This window comes from Simochromis diagramma, unplaced genomic scaffold, assembly GCF_900408965.1.
Source record: "Simochromis diagramma unplaced genomic scaffold, fSimDia1.1 OVJJ01000802.1, whole genome shotgun sequence".
Classification (NCBI taxonomy): domain Eukaryota; kingdom Metazoa; phylum Chordata; class Actinopteri; order Cichliformes; family Cichlidae; genus Simochromis; species Simochromis diagramma.
In genome coordinates this window covers 21,539,543-21,562,104 of record NW_024387492.1, presented here as the reverse complement: position 1 = coordinate 21,562,104, position 22,562 = coordinate 21,539,543, and the positions used below count along the sequence as shown (strand labels likewise).

The following is a 22,562-nucleotide window of genomic DNA, read 5'->3' as shown; positions in this document are numbered from 1 at the left end:
ATGTGGCTTGTACCTTAGAAAGATCTCTAAGGGCTCAGTTAAGGTAGAAAAGCACAATGATGCCTGAAAGCAGGACCCAACCTGTTAACCTGCACGCAGGATTAGGTTTATATATCATTTTTAGCGTGAGCTATTATTTCTCTTATAATCCTCGGTGACCTGTTGTATTATAAAAAGGAAAGTAAGTTTGTCTACAACAGTAAAATTAGAAGATACCTTTCTAGTGATGTCCAGTTAGTAAATGGGGAAATTTTAACATATTTTACAGGTTGTATTTCTGCCTCCACTTCATGCTAACTACAGTGGGATCATCTGAAGCACAATTACAGTGGATGTGTTTATTATTGTTAGCTCGTGACTGTCGAAAGCATTAACATTAATCTTTGTTGTTGTGTCCCTGTCTGCAGCCGCCGTGGAAGCAGTAACACAGGAGTTATTCAGGTAGGTAAACCTCTGCTGATCTCGTGCATCCATCACTGTACTGCTCTTTTTTTTCTTCTTTTTTTATTGCATTTTGGCTTTGTATTGAGGCAGCAGCTAGCATTCATCAAAGAAAATATTACTGAGAGACTTTTCCTGTATAATCAGTTATATGTCATTTCTATCCATCATCTCGCAGTTCTTATTCTCAGGCCCACCACGTCTGCTGCTGGGGTCCAGCCTGTGAAATACAGGAATCGGCCTGATGCAGTACATCAGATTTTTGAGCCTGAGCTGAGCTCGAAGGCGATAAATAAATACCGTCGGTCGCGTGTTAATTTGTCCAACGCTGTGTATTACACGAACAGCTAATTTAAATTAAATGCAGCCAGTAATTCATTAAATTTTGATGACTGACTAGAGAGAATCAGCAGCAGCTCCTGACAGTGACTGCTGAATACCACTGCTACCTGTGTGTGTGTAAATGTGTGTGCGAGAAGGGCAGGTTTCTGCTTCACTTAATCTCATTTAGTAAAACTGACAAATATTGGTGTGTGCAGCAGATTATGGTCGAACCCAGTTTGATCCAGGTCAGCGCTTTACTGTAAACAACATGTCCTGCCTGTGCCGCGTGAGCCCGGAGCGAAGGAGCAGAAAACTCGGCGTGATTCACCCGGAATTTAAATCTGATGGGTGCTGGTGAGGGCCAGACACGGACAGGGCAAAGTCAGCAGTAAATCGTGGAAATGATTCACAGAGTAAATACTGCAAAATATTATAAGAACATCATGACCAATCACTTAAATGTGTTCGTCAGTTTTATTTTTTCATCACAGTCGTTGACTAATCTGACTAATCTTCGGGGATAAACATGTACAAATAAATTTGTCATTGCGGTGTGATGCGGCAGATTTGGGGGGGGGGGAGTGAAATGAAAATTCTACCATGACTTAATTTAAATTGCTAAATAAATACATCACATCTGTCAGCTCAGTGGGAATCAGAGCTGCAGCTAATGCTGCACCACAGCGATGAATTTTAACTTTAGCTGCAGTAATTTCTGGGATGACTAATGAGTACAGCTAATGGTGGACATTTACAGTTCCCTGCGGATGGTGTTTTGGTGGCCCCCTTGAACTCTCTTCTGGTGTAACCATTGGGCTGCAATTTCAGCTTGTACCCAGGAAATGTCAACATTTGATGAGCACACTGTGGGGACAAACTCTCGTCTAAATCCCGGTGTGCCTGATGTGTTTCTGGCTGCAGAAAACAAAAGGAAGAAAGCAAAAATCATACCTGATTGTAATCTAGCTGTTATCCCCTTCAAGGTTGTCTCCTTTTGCAGTTCATTTCTGAGCCAAGAACATGTGCTTCCACGATGTGATTTGGATTTCCATTGGGGAAGAGGACAAAGGGTGCATCAAGTCACATGACCCTGACCTGATGTGTCAGATCAGTTTCTTATGCAAATTTATTAGCTTTGTTAGCTTTTTCTGCATTAACTCAGATCACGCTCCCATTCTAATCTTAGAATGATGAAGCTTAACTGAAGTTTAAATAGGCAATGTCACACCTCTTATTCCGGTGTTTTCAGCCGCATTGCCACACAGGTATAAAATCAAGAACCCAGCCACAGTGTGGCTTAAACAACTGGTGAAAGAATGTGTCGTTGTAGTCGAGCGTGGTGCTTTAACAGGACGCCACCTCGATGTTTCATGATCAACTGATTTTGATGTTATTAGCAAGTGGAAGTGCTGTGGCAACTCAGCTGCAAAGTGGCAGGATTGGGGAGTGCCAACCTGCACAGAATGCTCTGCTGACTGAACAACTGCAGAGCTCTGAACCTCCTCTGCCTTTAACATCAGCTCAAATACTGTGTGCCGGGAGCTCTGTGGACAAGCAGCTCCCTTGAGAAGAGCTGGCCAAAGAGAAGAAGAATGAATTGGATTGAGGAGATGAGCTGACTGAACGGACAGGATACGCAAAGTACAACTACAAGATAAAGAAGAATAGTTTTGAAATATTAATCATGCATACTCCAAGAAAAGTATGGAGCTAGTATAATGGGTCCCCTTTATTTGATATTATAATGCATGACTGGATGTTTGGTGGAAAAAAACCAGATTGAGTGAACATTTTTCTGTTTGTGTGTCCGCCTATCTGAGACATACTGAAAGATGATAGGAGTGGGAATGGGATACTTCTTTCTTTATTAAAGCAGCCCTGCTGTTGGTAATCAGTCGTTTTCAATCAACTTCAATCAGTGGATTTGAATAATTGCAAACAATAATCAGAGAAACAGAAGATCAGAGGGTGCAGATTTAAAGAAAGCCATTGTATCGCGTCACATGACTGTGTCTAAACTTTAACTCAGGGAGGGTTAGCACACAGCAAGCCTTTCAATCTCACAATGAATCTAAAAATGCTCTTCAGATGAGAGCGACTTGAAACTGATTTCAATAGTACTGTATGTCACTGTGCTGACATCAGTAAGACTGATTATTACACAGTGATCGGGAGAATAATGCTGAAGTCAAAGGCATATTCAGCTGCTGTGGAAACAAGTGGAAATATCTCACCGCAAAAAAGAAACAACATTTTGTAATTTCAAACTCAGGCTCGTTAAGGTTAAGGTCGCACTGATGCATTGTAAAAAAAAAAAAGTTTTACCGTGTGTGTTTGGCTCTAACCACACACACACACACACACACACACACACACACACACACACACACACACACACACACACACAAAGCTGTGGTGGGATCAATAATGCAGTGCTATCAGTCTCAGCTCCCACACCGGTTGATGAGCTGCCTCACCTTGAACAAACCATCTCCTTCTCCTCCTCTCCTCTTTCTCCTTCCATTCCTCCTCCATTTGGCTGTTTTTTCCTTCTTCTTCACCTCTCCGTCACTCTCTTTTTGTCTTCCTACTTCTCATTTTCCCTCTCTTTTACTTCCACTCCTTGTTCCAATTCCTCTCATTTACCTACCTGCAGTCCTACTCTTCTTCCTCCTCTTTAACCTCCTCCCCTCTGTTCTCCACCTCCTCTGCCTCCCTGCGCTCGTGAGCCTCACCTCTATTTTCGAGCAGCTCTCATTTTAGCCCGAGGTTGCAAAGCATATAGATCAGGTGATGTTGGGTGGGTGGAAGGGTGGGTGGAGCTCTGCAGTGCGGGGTCAGAGGTCGTGCTGGGTGTGGAGTCCCTGAAGGCAGGCAGCGTGATTTGGCTGCACGGTCTGCGTGTCTTCACTGCAAAGAGGTTTGAAAGCGTGACTCAGAGCTCGGGAGAAATCTACAGCTGTGATGCAGAAATAAAAAAAAAAAATTAATTAATAAATACATAAAGAGATAAGAACTGTTAAAGCTGCGGCTGACAGATGAAAATGTTCCACATCTGTCTTAATGAACCAGAACAAATGCTGATAAAAAAAAAAAAGAAAGATGCAAAACATAATCCAGGAAATCAAAATTGGATCACAGATGTGATTTTTAAGGTTTTGTCCAACAGCCAGTGCTTCACAGGGTTTTATGATGCTGCAAGGGAAGACTGATAATCATAAAGGGAACAAGTAGAGATGCACGTGCAAAGTAATCTGCAAACAGTGCATGCTTGTGTGTGGGTTTTTTCATGTAATGAGAAGACAAACAAGCTAAATCCCTGGGACAAAAACATCATCTCCTCTTGCTGCGCTGCTTTGCTTCCAGCATGACTAACAACTTTACATCGCTCTGTCAAAGGCTGCTCTCTGACCCAAACACTCGCGTTTCTGTCATGTCCGCTGGATCCCTTAAATTTGAATTTCATTTTGGCAAAGAGGACAATGTTGCACGGAGCCAAGTCTCACAAAATTTCCTGCACACTGCACACGAGGTCCATACTGAAATCGCAGGTGCACGCGTGCCTGTGGTCTGAACGGGATATCCATGAAGCAATAAAACAAAGACAGCAGCCATACTGGCAGTGGTTACAAGAAGATGAAACTGAAAGTGATACTGTTAATTTAGATAGGGCACTTTCTTTTCTTTCAGTGGGAGGAGTGGTCCAGTGGTTAGCACTGTTGCATCATAGTAACAGGGTCTGAATCCACCACGCTGGCTGCATGGAGTTTGCCTGTGGATTCTCACCAGCTACTCTGGTTTTCTACCACACTCCAAAGACGCGTGTGTTAAGTTAACTGGTGATTCCAAATTTTGTTGGTGTGAACTGCGTTAGTTGTTAAGAGGATGGATGGATCCTTCTGGTGGGACCTTCTAAATAAGCTCGTTTTTCGGCAGACAGGTCTGAGTCTGTGAAGTTTTTCTGTATCACAACAGACCATTAGGTGCTGTGGGTCCCTAAGCATGAAATTTCAAAACAGACCTATTATGGTTTTCCTTATTTTCTGCTGTTACAATGGAAAAAATATCGAAACCAAATAACAATCTATTCAGGACATAACCCCCCCCCCCCAAAAAAAAATCCACACTGAGAAAACAAAAAGCCCACTCCACATGATTAGATCTATGAGTTACTTTTCCAAAAAGATTATCTTTTATCTTTTGGGTTCTTAAACAACTGAGGTAGAAACTCGGTAGAAACAGCTCTGTAGAAACAGCTTTGGTTCTAGTGGAATTTCCTTTGAGATAATTTTCTCATATGCCATGCTGAAATCTTTCCAGAATCTTTCTGTGAAGCATCTCAGTACAACTGTTATTAGTTCATAAATATGTCTTTATGATATTAATCCGTGCAAGCAATGAGCATAAACTGATTTTTGATCTGCTAGTGAAATTTCAGTTTCCAAATCTTTTGTTGTAACCTCTCTTGGGAGATCTCTACTTTTAAGATTGGGCTTAAAACTTTACTTTTTGATAAAGCAGTTAGGGCTAGATCAGGTGACCCCGAATTCTCCCTTAGTTCAAGTATGCTGCAATAGGCCTAGGCTGTGGGGGATTCCCATGATGCACTGTTTCTTTTTCAGTCACTATATGTTTATACACCAATCTGCATTTAATTATCAGTTATTATTATCTCTGGCCTCAACCACAACTGGTTGCGGCAGGTGGCTTCTCCTCCCTGAGCCTGGCTCTGCCAGTTTCTTCCTGTTACTGTCCTCTGGTTGTTGGGGTTTTCTCTGTATTATTGTACGGTCCTTATCTTACAGTATAAAACGCCTTGAGGCAACTGTTATTGTGATTTGGTGCTATATAAAAAATTTAACCTCTTTGATGAGCAGGATGTAAGGTGATAATAAAATTTAAACATTTGTTTGTTGTCAGTATTTCAGTTAGTTTTTCGGGGCCTAGTAAGTGAATTATGCTTTTATGTACAATTGCTTGTATTTGATTGGCCAGCACTGCACAGTTTTGCTGGAAAAGGTCATCATATTGTGCTGAAGGAAAAAAAAAACTGTTATCCTTGCATTTTTGGCTGAAGCCTTTTGTATTGGTGCCCCTGTGGATTAGAAATGAATGAGGAGGCTGAGTTGAAGCGCTGTTGTCTGTCTGATTGCCGACTGTAAGAATAATCCAATGAAAAGCAGTGGCCTTGAATTTAGAGGAACTACAATGGAGTCCAATGGTGAAAAAAAAAATCACAGATAAGACAGTCCAGATCACAACAAGCTAAATGTGGACAAATGTGGGATGTTACTAATGCTGAGTTTACACCAGCTTCACACGGTTGTGAGTAGTTTTCCATTTTTACCTTTTCTCTGTGCTAATGTCCACGTTATTCACTTTAAATCTGTATAAATTGTGACTTTGTGGTAATTCACATTTCTTCCCAGTTGGGCTGCTTTTTTCAAAGTTACTCTCTCTCCTTCAGCATTTACTTTTTAGAACTAGAGGCCTCAACACGTGAAAAATGGGATATTGCTGTACAATCTCAAATAATTTTAAAAATAAATCCTGCTATTCTAAAAAGCCACCTCCTGTGGAGTTCAGAGATGATGGTATAAACAGGATTATGCAGCTTTTTTTTCCCCCAGAGGATCATCTTGACTTGGACAAAGTAACTGGTGGCAACACAAAGCTGAATAGTTTTAAAGGTGGAGTGTTGGAAATCTCACCACTAGATGTCAGTATATTGCAGATTTCATTCAACTGAATTCTGGTTTCCTATCCCTCGAAATTCAAGTGTAAAATCTTAGCTGTGGTAGTGGCCACTGCAGAGCAAGCATGATAACCGGCAGTGACGTAATTTTGTGGAAAATGTACTTCTTTTTCCTATGGGGCATTTACGAAGTTATGCTGGTGTTTTTAAAATTCATGTTTGAGCCTGTGTTTTTTGCAAGTTTGCATTATAATATATTTTTTTTGTTTTTGTTTTTCCTGCAGTATATAAAAATTGGTGTATCTCAAAAATAAAACTATGAAGACACTCAAAATAAATTTCCTGTGCAACTTTTTGGCATTTACAGTTTTGAGGGATATCTCTCTAAAATTTCTCTAACTAGAAATATGTGTAAAAAAAAAAACCAAAATGATTTTTATTTTTTTTTAGTTTATTGCACTTTTTTGCCATTCATGTAGGTACTATGGACTTGAATGAATTTGGGATATAATGGTTGTATTGATATATAGCAACTTGAAGTACTCCCAAAAATGACACTACAGCATGTAAAAATTTAAAGATGAGTTCTGGGTTCTATGGTAGGTCTTAAAGAGTTAAAATCTTTCTCTCTCTGTATTTAATGTCATTTTTTCCCAGCGCTGGTCGGGTTGTCGCTTTCCTTTATTTTTTCACTTCTTTGTTGTAGAGGAACCATTCTCAAATGATAAAACTTAGCTATGATCCTTCATATCTTGGGTCTGAAGGTGCAGACAAGAATTTAAATTTTGCCTCCACCACAGGTAAAACACCTACGATTTCTCCTCTCCTACATGTTTTCCATACTGCATATGTGTCTTTAGCTACACTCGTCCACTGTATTCAAGATGGTGGAACAACATGGCAGCTTCCACAAAGCGGTGCCCACACCTATGTGTTTTTAATGTATTAATTCTGAGTTTATGAGAGTGCTTCAGTTTATTGGAAGACACACTTACACACTATTCAGTGTATATTTATGTGTACAATATTTGTTCTATTAAATAACCTCAAAAAGTAACTCACTGTACCTTTATACTGAACAAATTTCATGGCCATTAGAGACTGCTTTGTGTACAGAAGTTACTCTTTCAGATTAAAACCCTTGTAAGTGTAGTGGTAACAGGTAATAACATACTTATAATCATTTATTTAACTTGCATTAATCTGACTGTATTGTAACCTTTATGAGGATATTTTCTCTCGATGCATGTCATAGATGCAAAAAAGCATACTTAACTGTTAAAAAATGCATAACAGTTTGTACACAAGGAGAACAGAAATACTTGGAGAATGTAAAAAGTCAGAAAAACACATGTAAGCGAAAGTCTTAAGAAGCTATACAAGCTATAAAAAACTGCAGCGGGGCATGAATGATAGATATAAATAGGCTGAACGTGCAGCCCTGGATGAACCTCAGATATCATTATATTTTGCGTGCTGGATTGAGATGGTCTGCGTGCGGTACAGGAAAAATAAAATCCAGACTTGCTGAAGGACAGATGATGTGCTGCTTGTTTCTTTCTGACCATGTGTGTTTCCTTCTCAGCTGTCCCACCCCCGGCTGTGATGGCAGCGGTCATGTCAGCGGGAAGTACGCCAGACACCGCAGGTATGAGATGCTCGACATATTTTCTACAGTGTAAATGACGCTCTTAGATACTCTTAGAATAATGTTAGGTGTTGTAATATATTGTCATGTCAGTGTCTTTGAGCTGGTGCTGGTCTTTATTTTCCTTGTGCCTGAGATATGAAGCTGCTTTAAATGAAGCCAGTGCAGCTGAGGTCTGAGGGAGCTCTAAAATATGTCCTGTATATATGAAAGATTGGGATATCGTCCTAATCAGCACACGTCATCGGCTCGGTCCTGCCGACACTTGTGGAGCTAAGCATCTTTATTTAAGCACTGGACAGCAAATAAAAAACAATCTGTTACAAGGTCCTTTAAACTGAGTATTCAAATAAAATTAAACTGATGACATGAACAGTTGTAAGCTAAAAGACAATTTAAAGAAGGATATGACCTGAAATAAAGTGGAAAAAAATGAATATAGTCAGGGAAATACTTGCATAAATTTTCAACAGTCCATTTTAAATAGGGGTTTAGGAGATGTTAATGACACCACCAGCTGGTTTCCTCTGTTTCAGAGCCCCGGAGCCTTGACTTCAAAGACCGCTGAGACAGATAAAACACCTCAGCCTGTGAATTGTAAACGACATACCGAGTTGTATGGTATTACAAGGTCATGTAGCTGAGAGAAGAGGCTTACTAGTGAGCCATCAACAGGAGCTTAAAGTGAAATCGTAAATGCACTAGTTTACTAAGAAACTAAGATCAATTTAGCAGCAGCTGAGAGACCAATAAGGGAACATCTAATGGTAATTTTTTTGACAACTTTTTGACTGCTTGCTTTTGCCAGTAAAGCTCATCAAGAAGTTGTTTTTGGTCCACATAAAACTCAAGGTAATTTTTTAGTTTCTTAAACAAAACTGTGGATTTTTCTCTTTGTGTTGGACAAATTATCAGTATATTCTAATCATCTGAGGTGCAAAAGTAAAGAGGTTCATTACACGTGAATGTTTTCTATTTTGGGTGTTGATTGAGTCTTAGGTTGTATCACATCCGCCATCATCAGCATTCAGAATTCTTCCTGTTCAGGATTCTTTTAAAATGTCACTGGAAATCTTAAGCTAGATCACAATTGAAGATTTTTGCATGGTCTATCACATGACCCAGTTACTAATGGACAGTACTGGCTCATTCTGGAGCTATTTGGGTAAATGTACACATACAGATATGTGGGCTGTGGCATTGCAGTCTTGTGCGCCGCTATGGCACAATCATGCCGTAACGATCAGGGTAAAATTGATTGCATTGGAAACAATAGCTCAAATTAACAGACCTTCATTTGGATGGAGTGATCCTGTCTTTCACTGACATGTTTCAGAAATATGGCTTGGCGAAGACAGAGAATTTTTGGACATATCTACCACTGACAGACTGTATTACCAAAGGCCAATTTATCATGGACAAGAACCCAGTGAGGGAATTTTTTGGATTCTCCTGAGATGGTGCATTAGGCAGCTGTGTTTTATAAAATATTCAACCAATTTAAAAATGATGCGTTTAATAATCCGACGATTATTTGGCAAAAGGAACGTAGATACATTGTAACTATGTATTACATTTTATTTTTTCTCCCTCTAAACTTCATAGTAAATGGACTAGTTTTTATATGATGCTGTTATGCTCTACTTGAGCACTTGGATACAACATGCCTCATTCACACACATGGGGGGAAACTTGGGGTTTAGTATCTTGCCAGGGATTGAACCACCAATTTTCTGATTAGTAGCTGACCTGCTCTAGCTGCCCCCAACCTTATAGCTCCTGGTATTTCCCAATGGTCTCCCATCTGAGATCAGACAAGATCGGGCTTGCTTACACTTGATGTCCAGCGACATATGCTTGAAATACAAAGCAGGAATATTTATACATTCCAGTCAATCTTGGCCACTTTCTCGATCAGTTGGAATTGTTGACCCTATGACTAAGGAAAGACACTTCCTCCTCAAACATAGAAGCTACGTTAGAAATGATATTATATTAAAAAAACATGCTGGCAAGAGATCATAATGGTATTGAAAACCTCAGCAGATCTTTGGGATGGATTTTTATTGGCGATGTTTGAAGTTGTAAGACATGGTTGCTGCCTTCTTTGTATCTTTCTGTTTCTATGCCGTTGCCCCTTCTTTCTTTCTGTATTCATGTACTTAAGTAAAATAATGGATACAAATTGTGTATATTGTGAAATATGACAATACAGGATTTGAACAGATAAAATGGAGAGAAAAGTGAAAAAGAATAACAAAAAAGTTGCAGACTTTTCTTGGCGGTGGCTCACAGGCTTCAAACGTCTCACTCAGCAGCTGAGAAAACGAATCCTACCAACATTAAATGGGCTCATGTCACGGTTTCAGACCTCCTCGATCGGCAGGTCACAGCCTTCATCTCAGTAAATTCGTCCCTCTGTCACGAGGCTGCAGATAGAAAAAAAACCCCAATCTGGTGGAGTGTGGCGCTGCGAAGTCCTCAGGTCACATCACTCGGGCTGTAGGACAGATGGTTTGTGCCTCAGATCTCTATCACCTCTGGAAATAGTGAATTACCAACATAATTAGAGGAGCTCTAAAGTTTAAAAAAAGCATTAAAAACTTTTTTTCTTGCAAAAAAAGACAAAAAACAAACCTGAGAAAGTTATGTATGCACAAACATAGAAGTGAAACAACATGAAACCACCAAACTTTTTCTGCACAAATCCTGGTAGAACACGTATGAATTATAAAAACCAGGTGAAATATATATCAAAGCAAGTCTGCTGTATCTCCACTGAAGTAGACATGGCTCACAGAGGTTTTCCCTCAAAGAAGATCTATTTGAAATCTGAATATGAGAATATATATATATATATATATCTATATCTATATCTATATATATATCTATATATATATATATATATATATGTATGTATGTATGTATGTGTGTGTGTGTGTGTGTGTGTGTGTATTCATAATAAATGTATATATAGAGATTATATACATATTATATATATATAGAGAGAAATTTATTATGAAATCCAAGCACTTGGATTTCATTGGAGTATGTCCAAAATAAGCATAAAATATATTTTTTAAGTGTAGGTGGTTGGTCTGTATGTGTGTGGGGGAGGGCGGCATGCAGAGGGTGCACAGCTAAGGACAGCATTTCGATAAAGCCTGTGGTAACAAAGAGATAATGAGGAGGGCATGATGGTGAATCGCTGGCAGGGCAGACGGATGGCGCAGCGAAGGGCACAGAGGAAGCTCGGGAATTTCAGTGTTGGGCGAAGAAAGAGTCAAACGGGGGGAAAAAGAGTGTCAATATAGGAAACGCACACCTGTTTATTAACGGTTTCATGTTGGTGAGACGACAAAGATGGGATTTGCTGTAGTATTGCCCTTACATCCTTTTTCATTACTCTGGTTTTACTGTTACTCCAAAAGTGTTTATTCAGGCTTAAGGAGTTGCGATGTCGATGCATTTAAACTAGATTAACTCTGTTTTGCTGTTGCTTGCTGGTAGTTCAGCACAGTGATTCAGGTAGTTCAGTGAAAGGGAAAAATATTTATTTATTTATTTATTTTATTTCACTGTTTTTCTCTCTATGTAATTAAAGACTGTTCAATAACATTGCACTCTTTTTTGTAATGATCCTGAGTGTGTGACATGCGCTGCAAACAAAGGCTGCATGTAGTTTCTGGGTCTGAAAAGTGAAGTCGGGGCAGAAGTGGCAGTCATGTTTTATGCTTTATTGTTAATTTGACTCTAAATGGGATTGCAATGTACAAAACAACCGTCTTTTTAGTTAGAAAATGAGATAATATTCCCATTGTCATCATTTTCTTTTTACTGAAACCTTAAACCATGTGAGCATAAGCTTCATTTACCAAAGGTCTGCCTTTTATTTGGAACCAGAAACCTCACCGCCTGTTGGCCACTGGAAAAACTGCAGCTTGTGGTACTGCTATATTGTCTGGACTTTGCAGATCCAGAGGATTTGGCCATCTTTGTATACAGTCTACTGTGTTCTGTCAAGAAAATTAGATTGGTTTTTTTTTTTGGCAGTAGCAATAAGAAAAGAATCCACATTTTATTATTTAAATCAGTCAATAATATTATATATAATTTTCTTATCTCATGGACAGACTCCAGTACAGTGCTGGACTGCAGCAGGCGATGGCAGTCCTTGTTCTGCTCTGCAGCCTTGCTTAGTTACAAAGCAGTGGCAGCAGCTCTCCAGCTGCTTCAGGTTTTGGTTTGAGTGGACCTCCAGCTCACAGCGCATCTCAAAAGAACAAGGGCTGCTGTTTCCAGCTGCAGTTCAAGATGGTGGGCATAAAATGGGACTTGAGACAGCCGAATTACATTGAATGTGAAAAAGTGAGCGGCGTTCTTGTACAAGACAGGTTGTTGATTCGTGAGGGACTGAATTTCAAAATAAGAATAATGGTATTGTCCACCAATCCTTCAGTCGTCATAACAGATAAAAATACAAATGAATTGCAAATTTTACTTTGGTGGCTGACAAAAAAAACAAAACCCTAAGAAACCTGTCCAAGTACAGTGTGCATGAGAAACCCTGGAGTGTATATCACTGTAGAGAATACTACATACCACAATGTGTTACATTAGTGTGCTGTTTATGTGCAGTTTGAGTTTCCCATGTGGAAGATTTTGTGTGTTTATATGGGATTTGTTGGCAGTAAGCTTTATCCCTTTGTCTCGTCTTATTCCCCAAACCCAACCTCCTGCTTTGAGGATCCATTCACAATTTCTCCCTATTTCTCCCTATTGTTCTGCTGGGATCAATAACTCCTTGAGGCAGAGACGCAGTTAGTGCTTTCAGTGCTGCTGAATGAGTTTGGGGAGGAGACAGTCAGGCTCAGAGTCACTGTCTCTCTCCCTTTCTCCATGCTTCTGATTCTCCCTCCTTCCCCTACCTCTCTTTCTCTCTCTCTTTACCTCTCTCGCTTTCTCTCTGGAGGATGTCACCATGGCGACAGCACTGTGCGGATGCTGCAGTATGAGGACCAGGAGGGATGCAGCCTGTCTCCCATGGCAACTGCTAGTATACGATGTGAACATTGTGTCGCCCACACCACCTCCCCCCCCACCAACTCCTTGTATCACTGTCACCACCCAGTCTCTTATAGATCTCCTCTGTCACCTCTGGCACCAGAGCTGAGGGCACTAATCCCACCGAGCCACACATGCTTGGATATAATTATCACACAGCTGCCGGTTTATTAACATAAGTAATAGCAAATGGAAAGCTGATTTTAATAAACAATAATTTATCCTCTTAGTGGGGAAAATATATAAATGTTAGTCTCACCTTAGCAATGTTTAATAATAAATGAACCGCAGTCATGTTATAATGATTTCTGATTTTGCTGACAGGTGTTAATATGTACGATTAAACTGAAGCTAACGCTGATGCTTTAAGCTCAGATAGACTGACTGCAGGGTAAACTGAAATAAACGGACTCTCTTTGTTACTTTGGTAAGTCAGCGTGTTCATGTAGAGACAGTAAATCCCTCACAGGTGTCCTCAGTGAAAAAAAAGTGACTCTTGTACTTGTTTCACACCAACACTTGGTGTCAGCGCTGGTTGGAGCCCAGTTCTCCCTTGGTGCCTCGAGAACCAGCAGGTTTAGTTTGAAGAAAATTATGGCAAGCAGAATCTTGTTGGATCCATCTGTTATTTATCGATGAATTGATTTTGACAGATTCAGCGTTTTATTGGCCAGTTTTGCATGAATCCATTTCAAGACTGTGTACCTGCATTACTTTGGTGGATCAGAGGTTTAAGAGCTGAATGAGAATACTCTCTAAATCGAATAATGGAAAATATTTTGAATTTTCAGCCATCTAGTCATTGACAATAGTTGACTTGTATGTAACCTTAAGGACTCTTGAAAGTCCACTTTGAGGAAAATGGACAAAAATTTGACACTAAGGAAAAAAATCTTCCCAATGGCTTCATAGAGACAGGCATTTCAGGTATCGTGATGTAGATATAAAAATGTGTAAATTCAAGGTGTGCTTAAAGACAACTGCTAGTTGTCACACACAGACAATATAAAGCACTCCAGCTTTTGTTTGAGTCTTCCCATTCTGAGCTTTTTGGCCATTGGCATTTTATTTTACTGCTTCGAAAAGGACACTGCATGTTCATTTGCTATAGCAACTCGATGGCATGAGAGTTAAATCCTAAAGCGAACCCTGCTTTAATGTCTATTTGACTTTAAATAGGGCAGAAACTTAGACAGTGAATAACATGAGGAATTTAATAAGACATTAAACTAGAGATTGAGACATAAACTCCTCAGAAAGGTGTTTAATTAAATACATAATCAAGAGCAAACTATCAATTTTTTCTCACAGACTGCTACACAATGTTACCTCTATTTGCAAATCGCCATCTGCTGGCCATTAAAAAGACACTGAGACAAAAAGGAATATCAGGTGTAACTTTAAGAGACCAGAATACACTGTTCCTTTCCATACAGAAAAATAATGCCCTGTAAACAATTGATAATCTACAGAAGTCCTCATAGAAATGATGATAAATATGTGGGTGTCTTTGTTAGGCACCTCCACTTGTCCTCATAGCCACAAAAATGGACTGCAGTTTGTGTCACAGAGGCAGTAATGGACTCTGGCTGTCCACAAAACACACAGAGTGTCCACTTAGACACAGTAATGGATAAGCTGTCATGCAACACTGTGTAGAGTTCGCTGTTGCGTTGCATTCTTTATTTTATAAAAACAATATCTGATGTTGGATATTCTAAACTGCACCGAGATCCAGATCCTCATATAGATAACCAATAAATTATTAAGTGATTCAGCCCACAGTATGTATTCAATCATAATGCTTCAAGACTGCAGCACACCAGTTTAGAATGAAGAAAAAATGTAGTGTGTAAACCCACCCTCTCTTGTTCCCTCTCTCTCTCTCGCTCTCTTTTCCTCCCCGTAATTACCATGCGTAGTCTCTCGCCCTTGTCTGCAGTGTTCCCTCGTTTCTGATCTGCTTTAATTACCACTGGAATTTTAATTGGCGGGAGACAGCAAGGTGGCCGAGGTCACACTTGCACACATGCACAGGCAGGAAGGAAAGTTGGCAGCCTGACAGCCTATAAGGTAAAAGACGAAGGGATCATTTGAGGAGAAGCGTGTTTGCATGTGTGCGCGTGTCTTCTTGAAGGAATATTCACTGCAGTGGTTTGTGGTGAATGAGCAGCTTTTAATCACTGTGCTCGCTCTGTTCTCCTTCTACACTCAAATCTGAGTTTTAAAAAAAATCCAATGTAGTTGAAATATTTATGCAAAGCATTCAGTAAATAAAGAATAAAATAATAGATGCATTTTATTTCCCAAATCAGTGATTATATATAATGAAATATAATGATGCAATTTTATACATAATTTCTTGCAGACTAGACATAGATTCATCTGTATATTAAGCTATATTAACTTTTAAAATGATGGTAATTAAACCATTACTTGAAAAGCTGTCACATGACTCAGGCATCTTATTTAATTGTAGACCAATCTACAGACATCTATCTAAAAAAATCAGCAGTCATACAACAGCCAACTGATGGCAGTTGATTCAGAATTCATCACATTTCATGAACAGTCCTAAAAGCCCTGAGTTCATTGTTTTATGCTGTTGACAATAATATTTTATTACAGTGATTAGAGCATGCTTTATTAGTGGTTTAGTGGTTTGCATCATATCTGTCCAATAGACTCCATTTTATTCATGTGAATGGATCCCTTAGCTAATAGCATTATAACAGTATACATTTTCATTGCTTTGCAGATGACACCCAACTCTATCTATCCATGAAGCCAGATAACACACACCAATTAGTTAAACTGCAGGAATGGCTTAAAGACATAAAGACCTGGATGACCCTTAATTTCCTGCTTCTAAATTCAGATAAAACTGAGGTTATTGTACTCGGTCCAAAAAATCTTAGAAATATGGTGTCTAACAAGATGCTTGCTCTGGATAACATTACCTTCAGTAAAACTGTGAGGAACCTTGGTGTCGTTTTTGACCAGGTATGTCCTTCAATACACATATTAAACAAATATGTAAGACTGTTTTGTTGCATTTCCACAATATCTCTGAAATTAGAAACATCATTTATCTGGGTAACTTTGGATATGGCCAAAACAAAGTCAAGCTCAGGCTTCACTGTTGAACATCAGTTACGGCAGAGGATGCTTTAAAACATGTATTGTGGAAAGATTTATTCAAAGTTTCCCTGAATGTAACAAAAGGAAAAAGGGACAGGTCACGTTCTTGTGTACTTTCAGAAAGATTGGATTTGGCATTTTCATGGTGCTTTTAAGGACAGGCTGACGGTACACTCCTACCTCTACAGATTTTCCCTCTTTGTCAGCTTTTTGAGAGGAAAAATTGGCTGAAGCTACAGCAGGAGATTCAGATTCAGCTGCCTGTTTTGTTTTTCCACCGTCAGAGTTTGAGTTTCAGACCGTTCTGGCAGCTCATATAAACAGACCGCAGATTGGAGAGCATCGGGTTAAGGTTATGTACACCGGTCTGAGGTCAGTGCATCAGAAACCTGTGCCAGCAGAGACAGACTGCATCTGTTGTGTTAATGCTAATAAGCATACTACTGGTGAGATGTTTCAGAACTAGCATGACTCTGACTCAATTTGGTAGAAAACAGTGTTTGCATGTGGGACTGTTTCAAATGTCTTTATTCATGTTGCCAGATGAAAAGAGACAGAAAAGCAAAGAAGTAAACAAACCCATTTTTTAATAGACTGCTTGTGATAAAATGAGCTCATTATCGCCTAATGAGGCTGATTCCTTCAAAAACTGTCTGACTGACTCTTGGCCTCGTATTTTCATTCAGTTAGGAAGTGTAGCAGACAGACGCACTACAATGTGCTAAGAGTTTTGCAAGCTACAAATGTGTGTCACTACACCATTTATGGATTTTATCTGCTTTAATCAGATGATTAATGTCACTCAGGTCTATTTTCAGCAATTTTTTACACTCATTTGGTCACTTCTGAATGTTTCTTTTAGCATAACAGATTTACTTCTTGGTCTTCAGATTATAAGATAATAGGAAGCTACTTACTCCTGCTTGAGAAACAAAATATATGTAGTCAAACAAAGTCACTTTTATTTGTGTAGCTGTTTTGCAAAACAGCAGGAGTTAACCCAAAATGCTTTCCAGCTGATTGTACAAAAGAAGCATACAGAATAGATAGTGACAGCACCAAATAGCTAGTGCTAAAGACTTTGAAAGAAACGACAAGAGAAACATGACAACCACAAAATGTAAAAGCCACAAAAACATGGTGGCAAATAGCGTAAATAAAGGAATACACTATAAAACAAAATCGGTACAAATATGTCCCGGTAAGTTTCTTTCTTTTCTTTTCTGAACAGTAGTTCATGTGCATTTCAAAGCAAAAAGAAAAAAAAAAAGAAAGAATTGTTATATGTAACTGTGTAAAGTGTAAAGTAAAAGAAATCTTTAAAACTACAGTTCAGTGAACTGTTTTAAGATAAAGAAATTTACAGTATTTCATTTATTTATCTATTCTTCTATACATTTTAACCATAAATTTAATTTTACCATTTAGGAAAACCTTTGTTAGAAGAAAATTACAAGCATTTGTTTTTTGTTTTTTAACAGTGTAACTTACTAAATGTAAGTTAAATGTAAACAGAGTCCAGTAACTTAACAGAGTAACATGAACTAAGTAAAAATAGATGGCTTTTAAGACCTAATTTAGCATTTTTAACACCTGGACTGGACTTTATGTGGACTGTATGCAGACTATTGCAGAGCCTGGGGGCAAGCACAGAGAAAGCATGGCCACTTTGGAGAGATGAGGACTGAGAAATGTTGGTGGGAGGATGACCTAAGAGACCTGGAAGCAGAACGTATAGTCAGTACATCTGTAATATCATCACTGTGTTACTTATCCATTTAAAGCATAAAGCAGCATTTAAAAAATAGTTTATAATACAGTTTCATAACATTTTAAAACCATTAGTGTATTTCACTGCCAGCCTATGTAGTTCAGCTAAAAAAAATGTTATGTGTTGTCTTTTCTAAACTCTAAAAAAAATAAAAACTTATTGTATGACTTCTCATAAGTACTTATTTGTATCCTTGTTGTGTACCTGTGGTGACAGATTTTGTACAACCTTAATATTATGGTACAAAAATGATATTAAAAAAACCCCAAAAACTTAAAAATCTGACATTCTTGGTGGTGGTAGGGGTGTACCCATTATTATTATTATTAGTATTATTATTATTTTTATTATTCACACACTTAAAATTGGCATTTGTGCTGCAATTTTTTAGTCTTACTGTCGCCACTTACCCTAACATGCATGTCATTTGACTGTGGGGGGAAACAAGAAGAAGAACGGAACGAGCTGAACCTGAAGCCTATTTGCTGAAAAAGATCTAAATTCTGCACCTTGCTGCCAATGTACAAGACTAAAATAGAATTAAACTTATATAACTTATAATTTGTTCATGCATGTCTTTAAATGCATCACTCTAAAATCTAGGATCTATGTACCTTTTACTACATAGAGTACATATTTAGTTACTTGGCCCTCAAAAAAGGTTCATATAGTAACTTGAGGGCCAATATTTAGCCCTACAGAGTTTGTGTGTTTGTATCTGTAGGGCCAAAAATGGACTTTTACTATACCTATTTTTTGACAGTACAGTGAAAAGCCTAGCACCTGGGTTTTGAACCATTTCAATCAAGAAAGGTTAAAAATTAAAAACTGTTTTAGATACTTTGCCTGAATACAATAAATGTTACACATATTTAGCGTCATTCTTTGATTCTTTCTTTGTGATTCGCATGTTGCCCAGCTGCCCTTCCCTACCTGACCCTCACCATTTATCCCGGCTTGGGAAGCGGCTTGTTGCCCGCTGTGGCTGGGTTGCCGCTTTCTTTAGGGGTCTGTGGTGAACTCTAAAGGGAACCGCCAAGTAGAGGAAGTAGATATGAAATGTCACATTTATTGTTGTTATTTTTATCATTAGGGAGATAAATATGCTTAAGGAGGGGTAGATTTTTGTTGTTGTAGCAGTTGCTGCTTGTTTGCATCACCCACGCACGATCCCTCATTTCTCAAACTGGGATTTTTTGGCTTCGGTAGCAACAAAACCTAAATTCTAGGCTTCAAATCATCCCTTTGGAAAATGCAGAGGGATCACAGGAACACTACAGACGTGTTCTTTCTAGGTTAAGAAACTCTCTTAATGAGCTGCTTGCACTTTACTGCTTTAGGAAGGTTTCAGAATGATCTCAGAAAATTCCTGGGACGGTTTCTTCATGGGCAATGATTTAGCAGAGTTCAGTAATATAGACCAACGCCAATAGGCACTTTCCTACATTGTTGTTGAGCCGATGAAATTAAAAGAAGAAAGTCTTTTGTGCAGGTTTGTGCAAAAAACACGCAGCGGTTTTTGTCAGAAAGACACAGCCACCTCCTCCATCTCGCCCTCCAAACATAAAATAAGCTCTTTCATATGGAAATGGACTAATTGATTTCCTAAAATCCACATTAAAGCCGTGTATAATTGTGCTCACTGTTTTGGAGCAATTAAAGCAGAATTTTCCCAACAGTTAATGACTATTATGGGATTTGCGTAATTGAGGCCCCGCTTGAATAAGCTTTGTTTGGGTTTTTTTTTCTCGCAGCAGATTCTGGGCCTCAGCGAGAGCGAGTGGAAATCCACTGCAGTGTCTTAACACATGAGCACACAGCAGTGGGAGTCACAGCTCTTTGACCTTTGAACCTGGTGCACACAAAGCCATTCACACTCATGACCCTCACAATGTCTGCACACATCACACTCTTGGTTTCTCTGCTTGTTTGAGCTAAAACGAAACAGTTTTCAGGGCAAATCTGACTTCACACTGTAATGTGACATGTGGGGAAGATTTGGTAAAATGAGTGAGATGGCAATACGTTTTTAACAGCATATATTTATATATATATTTTAATACTATATCCTTTGAAAAGGTCTTGGAATGCAGTAAATGTTGGTATGTTGCTCAGTGTGTTAAAACATTCACCTGAAGACTCCTCGTGCTGTTCACCTTACTAACAAACACTAAACATTTTATTAAAATCGTTTTCTACTTTTTTTGAATGTTTTTGTTTGCGCTCACTTGTTATCGACAGTATAATAACTTTTTGTGATAATAGCTTTTCCTAAATACTGTGCGGATGTGTTCATGCCTACTGTACACGCATGTATAATTTGTCTGTGGAGAGGTTCACAACAAAAAAGCAACGCAGTGTATTGTCAGGAAGGGGATGAAGGAGGTGTGTGCTATTGCAGACAGCAACTCTTCAAGGCCAAAACACAAAGAACTAATTCATTCAGTCCCATGTTATCTCACGGGAGCAGAAATGTGTGAAAAGCCTCCATCACAGATTTCAGAGAGAGGAGGAAGGATCCAAATGCAAGACGCATAAAGCGGACGAAACTTTACAGTAGACATATAATTAGAGCAGGGCGATATGACCAAAAATATTTATCACGATATACATTTGAAAATTTGCGATAACGATATAACTGACGATATAATTGACACTAGACAAAATACTTTAAAATTCCACAACTTTATTAGTGCAAAAAACCCCATCAATGTATTTTCACTTAAACAAGCAGCTGTTTTTATTTGCATTAAAGTTATATAAAAATGTAACGGTGCAAATTCCTTGCTGACAGTTTAACCAAAAGGCATTTCCGGTGGAAATTGGCCGACATGTCCTCAGCATAACCATGTATAATATCCACAAAACTTAAAAAGAGGTTATACACACACAATATTATGTTGAAGCGCAGTACGTATCACTCCACGAGGCTCCTGCCTACGGTAGCCGTAATGCGCTGACAATCCATCAAGCTGTGCGGCTTCGTAGCTTAGTAAAGTCGTACTGAAACATTTGACAGATTTTCGAGCACCACGCAATTGTTTCGAGGTCAGTAAACACAACCAGAATTCATACATGAGGCACACGGGATTATAAGGGGCACTGTCGATTTTCAGAAAAATCAAAGGATTGATTTTTAAGTGTGCCGTATTTTCCAAACAACACGGTAATAACGACGGCCCGCTAGCATGCTCTACCAAAAATAGTGCTTTGTTGTGTATCTGATGGATGAAAGCTAAACCAGTTCCACATCACTGAAGTTGCAGCATTTTTACAAACCAGTTCTGGTTCATCCGTTTCAATCAACGATCTGCTTTCGCTCTTCTCATTCTGCGTCGCCGCCATGTGTGTATGTAAACAAAGGCACTGCACATGCGCGTTTTACCCATATTCTATCACGATATTTTATTTTCCTATCGTTGCCCAAACGGTATGATATAGCCCAGCCCTACGTATAATCAATTTAAATCCAAAAGACAAAACAGTAATCATCAGTAACAACAGCACAAGTAAGCAGTGGTTCCTGTTTTTTTGAGATGCTAGAGGAATGTCTCTGTTTTGTTTAGAAGCACATTATAAAAAGGAATTAATTGAGACATAAATTTATACCTAAAGTTTCTCAGCAGTGTGAAAGGTAGGAACATTACTCATCACAGGTATCTGAGTTGAACTTGCCCATCTTTGAAGCTTGTGCATCAAGCTATATGCTACACATATATAACAGAACATTCCTGATGATGTGACTTTAATATCTGACTTTAGTTACCACATTTAAAACTTGATATTGAAACAGAATGAGGGAACAATGTGGTCAAAGCGATCAATATTACGGGACGCTTAGATTTGAACTCAGTATCACACGTCGACATCCACAACTTGAGCAGCTGCTGCAGCTGCCACTATAAGGAGACAAATGATCAGCATACATCATATGATTAATAATGCTCTCTGCATTCATACATTCAGTGTTCTGCTTCTTTAATGTTTTAGAAAGTTCATCATACCAACTGAACAGAACAAGGTCCCACCTTTTCAAACCCTGCTTTTTACTCCTGCCACCCTGGACTTACAGAGTTTGATAAGGATACCAGTAATATTTAACATCCTTTCCAGATATGAGCCCGTGCTCTTGTAACTTAGTCAATAATTTACAATAATTAATATGGTCAAAAGCTTTTGATTTTGAGGAAGTACATAAATATAGTTGGGTTTTGCCTGTTATACTTGTAAACATCTTATGTGCACAGTTAAACTGTCTTTAAGTCAGACAGAGGTCATACTTGTAAAACAAACGCTTCTGACAAAAGGCAAGAGGCACAAACAAAAAGAACATTAAGAATTACTCTTAAATTTCTGTAAGAGGAAATCAGGTGGTATTAATTATAAATAACACACCTGCCTCCTGCATCCCGTCCCCTTCATTTACAGTATGATCGGTATTACTCTTCTGGATTCATATTTCATGGTAAATTTGGAAG

At 38.8% G+C, this 22,562-nt stretch overlaps 1 protein-coding gene across 11 annotated transcripts in view; it reads left to right on the top strand.

Moving 5' to 3' along the window:
* The window catches only part of myt1la (myelin transcription factor 1-like, a), an 86,510-nt gene that overhangs the window by 21,308 nt on the left and 42,640 nt on the right, over positions 1-22,562 (top strand). For 4 of the 11 annotated variants that reach the window (XM_040017113.1, XM_040017110.1, XM_040017111.1 and 1 more), the window contains exons 4-5: positions 408-441; positions 8,046-8,108. In XM_040017113.1, the coding sequence (XP_039873047.1) occupies positions 408-441; positions 8,046-8,108 (97 nt within the window). Of the gene's footprint in view, positions 1-407; positions 442-6,841; positions 8,109-22,562 lie in introns of those variants that run through there. The other 7 variants (XM_040017109.1, XM_040017107.1, XM_040017106.1 and 4 more) reach the window with 4 other exon arrangements.